The 12193-nt window shown below is 48.8% G+C and overlaps 1 protein-coding gene across 2 annotated transcripts in view; it reads right to left on the bottom strand.

Moving 5' to 3' along the window:
* The window catches only part of MAP2K1 (mitogen-activated protein kinase kinase 1), a 79476-nt gene that overhangs the window by 31131 nt on the left and 36152 nt on the right, over window positions 1-12193 (bottom strand). For both annotated transcript variants that reach the window (XM_032342958.1, XM_032342960.1), the window contains exons 2-3: window positions 9001-9211; window positions 7544-7690 (exon numbers count right to left, since the gene is read on the bottom strand). In XM_032342958.1, the coding sequence (XP_032198849.1) occupies window positions 7544-7690; window positions 9001-9211 (358 nt within the window). The remainder of the gene's footprint in view (window positions 1-7543; window positions 7691-9000; window positions 9212-12193) is intronic.

The raw sequence follows: 12193 nt of genomic DNA, 5'->3' as shown, positions 1-12193 counted from the left end.
CTGAGGAACATAGAGGAAGGGAAGGAAAAATAAATTAAGACAGAAACAGAGAGGGCACCTGGGTGGCTCAGTGGGTTAAGCTGCTGCCTTCGGCTCAGGTCACGATCTCAGGGTCCTGGGATCGAGTCCCGCATCGGGCTCTCTGCTCAGCAGGGAGCCTGCTTCCTCCTCTCTCTCTCTCTGCCTGCCTCTCTGCCTACTTGTGATCTTTCTCTGTCAAATAAATAAATAAAATCTTTAAAAAAAAAAAAGACAAAAACAGAGAGGGAGACAAACCATAAGAGATTCTTAACCCTAGGAAACAAACTGAGAGCTGCTGGAGGGGAAGGGACTGGAGGATGGGGTAACTGGGTGATGGGCATTAAGGAGGGCACGTGATGCAGTGAGCACCAGGTGCTATACACAACTGATAACCCCTCAATTCTACCTCTGAAACTAACAATACACTATATGTTAATTAAACTGAGTTTAAATTATAAATTAAAAAAAAAAAAAAGAAAGAAAGGCACTCAAGGGGCACCTGAGTGGCTCAGTTACAGGTCCAACTCTTGATTTCAGCTCAGGTCCTAATCTCCCTCTCCGTCTTTCCCTCACCCTGTTCATACTGCTCGTATGTGCATGCACTCTCTCTCAAGATAAATAAACCATTAAAAATTAGTCTGAGTCTGGGGTGCCTGGGTGGCTCCGATGGTTGGGCATCTGCCTTCAGCTCGGGTCATGGAGGGCAAGGGGTAGAGGGAGAGGGAAAGAGAAACCCAAGTTGATGACCCCTGCTGAGCGCAGATCCTGCTGGGCTGGATCCCACAACCTTGAAATCAAGACCTGAGCCAAAATCAAGAGTTCGAAGCTCCAATGACTGCGCCATGCAAGAGCCCCATTTTTTGTTGTTGTTTAAGTATCTGAGAGAGAGAGAAAGAGTCAGACTGATTTTTAAAGTATCTCATCTACACTGAGCAGTTACTCAGTCATTTACTAATGAACTCTGTGAAAAGCATAGGCACATGTGAAAAACTAGGGATGGAAAAAACTATAAATACAGAAACAAACACCCTCTGCTTGGGGAGAAAGAACATTCAATGAGGCAGGGCACCTCAAATCCTCCTCTGAAACAAGGCAGGGAACAAACGGTTGAATCAGGAGAACAGACATCACTACAGGTGCTCAGAGGAGGAAGGGGCTAAGGGAAGAGCTGGCACCAGGAGGGACATAGAAACTCCACCTGGGGCAGCAAGACCTGGCAAAGCAGGGGGACATCTCTGTAAGCTTCCTGCCTCCAAAACCACCTAGCCTCGGTGACACATGGAGCATAAGGTCACAGAACAAGGCACACATGATAAATAGAAGGACAGAACATGTTCCCATTTTTTTAAAATGTAAGTCAGAAAGAGAGAGGAGAAAGCATGAGCACAAGCAGGGGGAGCGGCAGGCAGAGGGAGAAACAGGCTTCCCACTGAGCAAGGTGCCTGGTGTGGGACTCGATCCCAGGACTCTAGGATCATGACCTGAAGGCAGACATTTAACTGACTGAGCCACCCAGGCACCCCATAGTACCACTTTTATACACATAAAAAAGTGTTTGCATACGCACACAGAACATCCAAAATGTTACCAATGGTTACTTCTGGTCTAGATGGTGAGACAATGAGGGATTTCTGTTGCGTATAGTTCCTTCTTTGTGCTTTTCTTCTGTTTGCAAATTTTCCACAGTGAATAAATGTTTCACCTTTTTAAATTATTGAACTCCTTTATGAAAGTGGAGTATTAAATCTACAAATCAATTAATTACAGTACTTACTAAATGTCCAGTTTGTGTAACAACACTCTAAGATAGATAGAACACCACTTTCTACAGTAGGTGAGAAAATAAGTAGGATTCATTCAGGGATACAGACCCCTCAAGAAATGTCTCCTAAAACAATGCTAAAAAATAGATTATCCACTTAAAAATCCTACGCTTATAGAAAGGAGCATTTAGACCAATCACTCTATCACAGTCAACTCTGAATCACAGATGCTGAGGGAGAAGAAAGCAGTACAAGTGCGAATTCCCAAATACCCTTGAGTACCCCCAAACAGGTTGTCTTCTCCTCAGAATTAATGGTGGGTGGGTCAGTCAACCCAAGAGCACGATGGAAGATTCTGAAATTCAACCTAGCATTTCCTATGTGCCAGAACTCCCACCCAGACATGAGAGTGCAATCATTAATCTAGAACCAAACAGAGCTCCCCTGTAAAACCACTTATTTTCTAAGAATCCTTGGAAGAGTCCTACCCAAGCTGTGATCCAAGCTGAGTTTCAAGTCACCCTGTGGACCTGGCCGCCTTCACAATGCCGCAGGCCCCTGGTGGCCAAATCAGGACATCAGAGCCCAGGTAACCACATCTAAGTCAGCAGGCTTCTAGAAACACAAGCGCACCACTCAATTTCCTTTACCAGTGGGAAGAGGGACTCCAGTGCAGAAAGATTCCAAGCCATTTCTCTCCTGCTTCCAGTTGGATGTGGTTTCAGATCCTTTGTCTGATAGGCTTTGCCTCTAATTAACAGGGAGGACTATGCAGTTAAAACTAGGTAAAAAAGCAACTCTGTCAAAATCAAACTCAAATGAGGTAGAAATGCTAACTCCTTGGTTCTCAGGTTCCACAGCCTAAGACAGAGGGCAGCCTGGCTCACGCCTTCCCTGGGGGGTTGGGATAAATATTCCTATTAAAAAGGAAGAAACCCTGGCTCTCTTTCCTTTCACCTCCTTCCCGGCTGTGAGCAGAGTTACAGCGTGAACAATGGGATTATTAGCAACATTTACGAAGCATGAACCACAGTCAGAATTACCCAGAGCTGCCTACAACTCACCTTACAACCTTTTAATTTCACTTCACTGTTGCCAAGGACTTGCCTTCCTTGACTAAAGCTGCTGAAATTGTACTTATTTTTAGAAGCCAATTATTAAGTAAATCAATGGTGCTTTTGTGAAGGTTTTCTATAGAAGAGACAAATGCTTTATGGAAAAAAGGAGCTCAAAAGCTTTTACTTCTGCCTGAGAACCATTCCCCCTGAATCCTCCAAGTCCCCAGTTGCTCAGCTACCACCTGAGCAGGAATCTACTTCCCCCAGGGCAGGAGATTCCTATCCTGATCAGGGGGCATCCATTCACCCCTGGGGTCTCAACCATCCAGACGGCGCATGGCAAGCACAGCTTCTTTCTAGCAGAGGTCAGCCCTAGGCTGAGCGCTTTAGAACATGGGTGATGTCCCACGGATCCCAAGGACACAAATTCATTTTAAGATGCATCTAAAAAATGATGTCGGCCAGGGATAGATGGGCAATATGTGGTCAAGCAAATACGGCAAAACCGTAAGCTTAGAATCTGGGTGCTGGGTTTACAGTGTATCCTACACCTTGCTGTATTTAAAATTGTCCTAACTAATGAAGTGTTGGGGGAAATGTTAGCCACAAAGAACACACAGAGACAGTGACAAAGACAGAAGCCCAGAACCTCTGAAGTTGGGATGTGGCTAATGCACAGGGTCTAAACAACAACACCTTTGAAATGTGGAAGCTGAGACAGAACAGAAATCCCCAAAGAGAAGTGGCAATGAGCAGTCAGAGAGCTCTTCTGTCAGAGGAGGCCAGGATAGGAGCACTCTTGGAGGAAAGGCTGCGTAGGGGCGAAGAAGGCACAAGTGGGTCCGGGGCTAGAACAGAAAGCTACTCTGGAGCGTGGCTGCTTAGATCTCAGGCCACAGAGCTTCACCACACGATCCTGCCTCGGGTTGCTCTGAGCCTCTCTGTCAGTATTAACATACTGTTCCAGCCGCTCAGTGCCTGGGGATACCTAGGAACAGAAAACCCCAGGCCTAACTCTCTCCCACCATGCCCTAGGCCTGACCGTGCCCTCCGCATCAGGGCCTCCTTCACTCAGCCACTCGATACATTTCACCCAACAGGCACCAGACACTGTGTTTGACCCTCAAAAGGTTCTGACCCTCCAGCTTCTGAAAGCCAGCTTTCTAGGCTCAGGCTCCCTGGGGTAACTCCAGAGATATCTTCTGTTTCTGTGGGAGGACCCTACCATGCCCACAAAGCCAAATCCAGGAGAGGAAACCTGACCTGAAGATACTGGAAATGGACTGAGAGGATGGGAAACCGACCCTTGTCCCGTCCTGAGTCCTTGTGTCCCCCTGGAGGGAAAGGTTGGGTGAGAAGGGCAGAGCAAGAGGCACAAAGGTTGTGATCAACAGCCAAGAATCCAAAGTGAATAAAGGATTCCAGAATGAGGAAGCCTCACTACGGGTGCATTGAAGACAAATAAAAAGACTGAATTCCTCACAGCAAGAGGCGACATAAGGCTAACAGAACAGGTTCCAGCAAGTTCTGAATAAAGGAAAAGGCCGCTGCCTATCAATGTCTGGGGCCTAATCCTAACCTCTGAGGCAAGCACCCCGGAGTTCAAACATGCTCACCCGACACATAGCATCCTTGTTCCTCTAACAAACGGAGAACGCTGAGTGGCAGAGACGTGGAGGGAATTTAGGAAGTTACCTGATGGCTCAGAAGACAGCATGAGATGACACAGAGCCGGTACTCAGGAGCCCTTCTGTCCACACGGACAATCCTCACCTAAGAAGGTCCTAGAGCACAGCCATCTGGCCTGCGACCAGCTCTGGAGAAGAGAGAGGCTGCTCACAGGATCTCCATGCCCCAGTGGCTCCTGTGGCACCCTTCACATCACAGGCAACACAAGTAAGTGTCTGTGAAGCTGAACCCATGCTAACTAACGTAAACCCTGAGTGGCTATAAGCGCCCAAATCCACAGAGACACGGGTGTTAGCGGGAGGCAGGACCCCTAGAGAAGAGCTAGCTGCTCCAAACATTTCTCTGCACAGACGAGAAAATCCTGAGAGAGCCTAAAATTTAAAGAAAGCAGACCTGGTCAGAGACACTAGTTAGGACTGAGCTCACCGACATTTACTGGTTATAGAATTTGGACTAATTACTAAGCTCTCAAGGCCATGTTCCCTGCATCTACCACCTTAGGGAGGGTGGTCCACACTGTGTCTCACAGGAGAGGGCTGATGGGATTAATTTCCACGACATGGAAAGGACTCGCCAAGTGATGGAAGATGGGAGAGCTAGTCACTGTTATGTCTAGCCATGCCGCCACCCGCCTTCCATTATTGCAGTAACACCTATGAGGGAAAAGCCTCCTCTGGCCATTACCTCCAACCTCTCCCCATTCTAGTTCTCAAGGACCTCCCCTCCCAGTTCCCCATCTTCATCCAAAACTCCGGGCAAGAGCTAGAAAATCAATCATCATCAGCACAAAGCACCCAAGAAACCCAAAGCATAAGGGACAGCCCCCTCCCCCTGCGCCGCACCCCACCAAAGGGACATCCCAAGACTGAGGGAGGACCAAACCAGACGTATTCACATGCTTCCCAGAGGCTGCTGCACTCCCCTTCAAGCAAGAGGAAGGAGAGCTTTCTCAGTGACCTTCAGGCACGCAGAAGATGTTTCAGGGTCTGCATTCCACACGGCTCCCCACCAGTCAGCAGATGCCTCCAAAAGTGTGCACGGCACTCCCCGATCGTTCCCATGAAGAGAAGTTCAAAGTAATGGGGCTCTGGCAAGGGACAAACCTCCCTGGCAGGTGCTCCTGGAGTTCATTAAGGCCAGGCCCCGGGGCTGTCCTTGCAGAGGTCAGGGCAGGAAGGAAGTACAGCTGCTGAAGGGCACTCGGCCTGAAACTGAAAGCACGGCAGCCAGAAGTGCGCAGACTGGGTCACATCGAGCCCTTGTCTCTGAGCTGTCAGCTCCAGTGAGAATGAAGCGGGCACTACTGTTCACAGAAGCCAGGCCTGAAGTCAGTGCCCCAGGACTGACTCCGTTATCTTCCCTAATCCTTGAGGACTCATCGACTAAGAGGGAAGTAGAGGAATGGCCATTGTACAAAAGGAAGAAACAAGAGAATCAGAAAGAAACATGCCCAAGGTCCCGACTAGAAGGTGACAGTACAAACAAGTCATTATTGAGCACCTGCTGTGTGCCAGGACTATTCTGGGTGCTGGAGACACAGTGGCAAACAAGACAGTGTCTACTTGGATTTTTGTGGAGAAGGGAGATATGAATAAACATCTCAGATTCCAGGGCACCTGGATGGCTCAGTCATTAAGTGTCTGCCTTCAGCTCAGGTCATGATCCCAGGGTCCTGGGATCAACCCCGCATCAGGCTGCCTACTCAGTGGGGTGCCTGCTTCTCCCTCTCCCACTCCCCCTGCTTGTGTTCCCTCTCACTCTGTCCAATAAATAAATGAAATATTTAAAAAAATAAAACAAAAACATCTCGGATTCTAAAGTCCCCTGTTGCCTCACGGCGACAGGGAAAAACAGCGATCACGAAGCCAGCTTCTCTCTCTGAAATTCTGGCATCCAGGATGGAAACAGAGCCTTAATCACTATCCAGGGGATTCAACAAAGTACTGGCCTTGGGGTCCCACAGGCCTTGGTTTAAATTCTAATTCCATTAACTAGCTGCAGGACCTTGGGCTAGTCATTCCTTTCTCTGGGCCTCAGTCTCCTCATTTCTAAATCACAAATGATCTACCCAGCCAATGAGGTTGTTGAGAAAATGCAGTAAAGTATCAATCTGTGTTAGGCAGTACATGATGGGATATATACCCGACACATTAATCTGTATTAGTACTGCTAACATGATTATTGTTGTGCACTGTTACTGTTACTATTACTATTACTGTTAGGCACTGGGAAGAGCAGGAAGGGACTCCAGGCAGCTAATGGTACAAAGACTGGTAACTGGGCGCCTGGGTGGCTCAGTGGGTTAAGCCTCTGCCTTCGGCTCGGGTCATGATCTCAGGGTCCTGGGATCGAGTCCCGCATCGGGCTCTCTGCTTGGTGGGGAGCCTGCTTTCTCCTCTCTCTCTGCCTGCCTCTGTGCCTACTTGTGATCTCTCTCTGTCAAATAAGTAAATAAAATCTTTAAAAAAAAAAACAAAGACTGGTAACTCAGGTCCACACAATTAATCCATAAGCGCCCCCTTATTTGCCCCCTCTGATGTGTACCAGGTGGTGTTACTTCTCTGGACGCCAAAAGAACCCCTCCGGACTGTCCTGAAAGCAGATTACAGTCTCTGAGGACAGGAATGTCTCATCTCCACAACCCCAGAACCGGGTACCTAGCACATGACACTGCACATCATAAATTATAAATGGACTTAAACTACACTAACCAGATTTTACCCACATCAAAATCTTGGGGGCAAGAAAATTGGGAGATGTGCTCTGGGCATTCCCACCAGGGTTACCTGGTTGCTGTCACCTCTCTTTGTAGAGAGGAGGGTATCTCAGAAAGAGGCCTGTTGTCTTTGGTTATCATTCCAGGTTCTACAGTCACGCTTCCCAGATGTCCAAACAGGGATATGGATGCAGGGAGGAACAGGGAGGCAGCCGGTCGCATCCCAAACCAAAGACGAGCCCAGAGCCATCCGACTCCCAGACCACTGCCCCAGAGCCTGGAAGACTGCCACATACCATGTGCTCCATGCAGATGCTGATCTCGCCATCGCTGTAGAATGCACCATAGAAGCCCACGATGTAGGGGGAGTTGCACTCGTGTAGGACCTGAAGCTCCCTTATGATCTGGTTCCGGATTGCAGGTTTGATCTCCAGGTGAATGAGCTGGGGAAAGAGAGGTAGGAGGAAAAGAGGCTTTAAAAATACACAGAGGCATGAATGCATGGATGGATGGGAGCGTTCTTCAATGCTTAAGCTCTTAAAGGCACCAAGAGAGGAGACATGCACGGCGTAACTAACAAGTTTCCACCTGTCCAAAGCACTTGGTGCTAACCTATCAAGGCAGGTATTAGTACTGGAGTAGCTGGAGCCAGGGGAGAGTGGCTGTGCCTCTGTTCCTAGAGCCAAGAGTGACGAAGAGGGAAGCTTACCCCTCCCAAGAACAAAGTCTCCTCCAAAAGGACCTGTGAAGCTGAGAGATGAGGGGAAAAGCAGCCTTGAGGACCGGCTGACACCCAAGGGCTGCGGGAGTGGGAGGGTATAAGGAACTGGGCACGTGGACCTCAGCTGCCCAGGAGATTGCCCCTTAACCTCTGGACCCTGAGGTAGTGGACAGCCAGCCGGGGCCTCAGGTGCCACCTTATGACCCCCTCACACTGTCCCTGGTTTCATCCAGGAGACAGGTTGACAAACACATCCGCCACATGAAATGGGTACCGAGTAAGACTAAGCCACCAGCAAGGGTCACAAACAAGGAGTGCCAGAGGACGTGGGAGCTGTGGTTATCGTGGTGGGCTGGAGCAGCTAGTAGAAGCCAGACGGGAGTGGGCCGCGGAGACGGACACTGCTTGAAAGAAGGAAGGAGTGGCCCGAGCAAACATTTGCTGGTGGGATTAAAGCTGGTGGGCCAGGAAACACGCAAGAGCCCGGCCTTCCTATATCAGGGGCCACATTCGGAAAGAGGAGGACCACGGGTGGACAGAAGTCCACCTCCAACACCGCAGGCTACATGGGGCCATGGCAGGGAGCAGAGATATCACACGGCAGGGAGATGCAGGAGAAGTGCCCACAGGGCTGGAATGCAGGCAAACAACTTGAAATCAGTGTCTAGTGCATCGCTGCCTGGCTATATGAAAGTGTTTTCTCCTGCACGGGAAAATGGCAAAGAGGCCCCCTGCATTCTTTCCAGAACACGCAGAAGGCTAAGGAAGGTCACCAGCCATTCTTTTCCAGTCTGGGGGTGGGGATGAATACACTGACACACCACCAGTGCATTTATCCTATCAAATCACAGATAACAGGAGCTCAAAATTCAAACAGCACAAACAGGTACTGAGTGAACAGTCAGTCTTCCTCCCAGTGGCCCCAGGCCCCAGATCTTCCAAGAGATAATCCAATTACCTATTCACCAAGGCCAACCTGATTCAGCAACCCCACCTTTTTAAAATTTTTTTTTTTATTTTAAGTGGCCTCACCTTTCTGGCCATGACCAGGCCTGACGGCTTGTGGGAGACCTTGAACACAACACCACCGTTGCCTGCGCCAAGCTCACTGATCTTCTCAAAGTCGTCATCCTTCAATTCCCCAACCTTCTGCTTCTGGGTGAGAAAGGCCTCAAGGCGCTTCCGCTGCTGCTCATCAAGCTCCAGCTCCTCAAGCTTCTTCTGCAAGGCCTCCAGGTTGGTCCTGTCCCAAAGGGGGAGCGTGAGTTAGAACCGACATCAGAGGGGTCTCCCCCAGAGAAGTATCTGTGTGGTGGAGAGTTCCAGCTCTGGGGCCAGACGGAGAACGGACGCAGGGGTTCTGGGGAAGGTTCCATGCGCGGTGGTTCTGGGGCCTTCACTATACCACCCGACACCCCTCGCCAGTGACACCCTCCTCCTTTCGAGGTCTCAGTTTCCTCATTTGTCAAACGAGGGAATTAGATATCTCTCACTATGCTGCAAGTCTACAGAAGGAGCCAAAGAATCTACTAAAATCCTGAACGAGCCACCTTCATCTGCTTTAAAATCCCCCTTCCACAGGTCCTTCTAGTATTGGATTTATTAAGCTAACACCATACACAAAATAAAATCTATTTCCTAAAAAAAATCTATTTCATTAAACTGAAATTAAACCAAACCATCAAAACAGGCTCTAAACTGAATGGCAACAGCAGAAACTCCTCTCTAATGCAACCAGGTCAGGAGCCAGGTTAATCAAAGCAAGGAATCCTAAAAATATATACCTAAAGTTTTTATTTTTGCATAATATATATAAATGTGCATTTATTCACCCATCTTCTAATGTAGGTAGGACAAGGCCCTCTCTTTGAATAAAATTCCACTGGTAAGAGCCCCACACCATCCTCTCACATGAACCAGAACAATACACTATCATTTCCAATGCCTGATTCTTTAGAGTAAAAACATAGACACAGAATATCATCAACACAAGGGGCGCTTGGGTGGCTCAATGGGTTAAAACCTCTGCCTTAGGCTTAGGTCATGATCTCAGGGTCCTGGGATCCAGCCCCGTCGCATTGGGCTCTCTGCTCAGCAGGAAGCCTGCTTCCCTTCCTCTCTCTCTGCCTGCCTCTCTGCCTACTTGTGATCTCTGTCAAATGAATAAGTTTAAAAAATCTTAAAAATATATATATATCAACACAAAATTGTTAGAGTTTTAGGATTTCCCCCCATCTTAATGCTCATCTAATTGTATAATAATGTTTAGTGAGCTGGACTTACTGAGTCTTTCAGGACTTTTAATTAGTGGTCAAAGAGGGTGGGGAACCCACTTCACCTACAGGCGTGTTTCACCAGTTTATCTAATATTTAAGTATGTTACATAATTACAACGCCAGCCACAACCATACAAACGACGCTGGGAACAAACTGGCTCTTGGTAAGCACATAATTTCGCCGGTGGGTGCAGAGGTTGAGTGGGCAGGGCAGAGCGGCCTGCGAACTGTGCATTCAGCATGCTGGTGGGCAGTACTGAGTTTACAGAGAACAGAAAAGCATTCGTTACTCCAGGGAACTCGTGAAGGAGACAGTGGTAAAGAGCTCCCACTGTGTTTCAGGTGATTTTAGCCCTAAACAAACACGGCAACAAGACCATCATTACACACCAGAAGGCTGGAGCCCGCCCCCAACATATGCGCCCCACTTCTGAGCTTCATTGGTGGGAGTAAGCAACATCTTCCACCCTTCATTCATCCTCTTTTCCAACTCTCAAGAAGGCAGGGAGATCCAAACCCTCCTGCCACCCCAGTCTATGGGAAGATGCAACACACCTTACAAATAACAGTATACTAGCCACAGAGGGCACCAGGCTGTTCTCACCAAGCGTCTTCACTGGGGGCTCTTGGGGAAGGAAGGCTGGTGCCATGGACTGAACTGTGTCTCCCTCAAGTCCGTATGTTGAAGGCCTAACCCCCAATTTAAGTATGTTTAGAGACAGGACTTTTAAGAGGTGATGAAGGTTAAATAAGTTCATGGGGGGTGGAGTTATAATCAGATAGGACGGGTGGTCATTAAGAAGAGAGGTGGCCTCCCTGCCTCTGGGCACACACTGAAGAAGGCCCTATGAGGACACCAAGAGAAGGGCGCTGTCTGCAGGCCAGGCAGAGAGGCCTCCCCAGAACCCAACCACACCAGCACCCTCATCTCAGTCTTCACGCCTCCAGAACTATGAGAAAATACCTTCCTGTCATTCAAGCCAACCAGTCTATGACATTTTGTTATGCAGCCCCAACAGACTAAGACAGCTGGTAATTCTCATCCTGCTGAAAGGTTCAACTATGTCTCACAGCTGCCTCCGCCTCTCAGGGGTAGGGGCCCAGAACCAGTATGGCTGGGAGGATACTGTGCACACCTTCAGGTTTCCTGACTCTCAGGAACCCATCAATGACAACGTCTGGAGACACCTGTCAAATGCAGACAGACCCCACAGCTAAAACTTCATTGAGGTTCCGGCTGCCTATAGGGCTCAGCAGTCCACTCCAGGGGCTTCTGTCAAACACGCATGCATGCTGGGCCGGTGATGGGGGCAGGGACTGAATGGAAGGAAGTCATTCTCCTCACAGCACTGTGTACTGTTACACTTGCTCATGTGTTTAATCCTCAACAGATGCCAAACGCAAGCACAGATGGGCAAAGTGACTTGTCCAAGGTCACACAGCTACTAAGCAACAGAGCAAGGATGGAAACCTGGGCAGGGAGAATCTCTAATTTTAACCATAATGCTAGACTACCTCTTCAAAAACTTCAATACTTTCAAGGAAGGCAACGTGTTGAGCGGGGACCTCTGCGACAGAAGGGCTCGACTGCTTATAAAGATGGGGCACCTCCACAAAGCACCCTTTGCTCCAGATGCAATCCTGTCTACCCTGCATGCACATCAAGTTCAATGCTGCCTTGCAAGTAACACTGGCCACAAGAAACCCCACCCAATAGGCAAAAAGAAGAAATGCTAACTCTGCTCATTTTCCCGACTTTGTAGAAACAAGTAATTCTCCCACCTTCCAGAAGAAAAACTTAATCTGGCCTTCCTCCCTCCTCGACCTGTCTAACCACCTACCCCACCAGCTAAGGAGCTGGCTCCTCACTGGTGCATTCAGAAGGCTGAGCCACAGAGGGACACAGTAAAGACTCCACACTGTGTTGCCCTGACTTTCCTGATGACCGG

The sequence above is a fragment of the Mustela erminea genome, chromosome 5 (genome assembly GCF_009829155.1).
Source record: "Mustela erminea isolate mMusErm1 chromosome 5, mMusErm1.Pri, whole genome shotgun sequence".
In the NCBI taxonomy this organism is placed as follows: domain Eukaryota; kingdom Metazoa; phylum Chordata; class Mammalia; order Carnivora; family Mustelidae; genus Mustela; species Mustela erminea.
The sequence above is the reverse complement of the archived record's forward strand: the minus strand, read 5'-3'. Positions and strand labels throughout refer to the sequence as shown.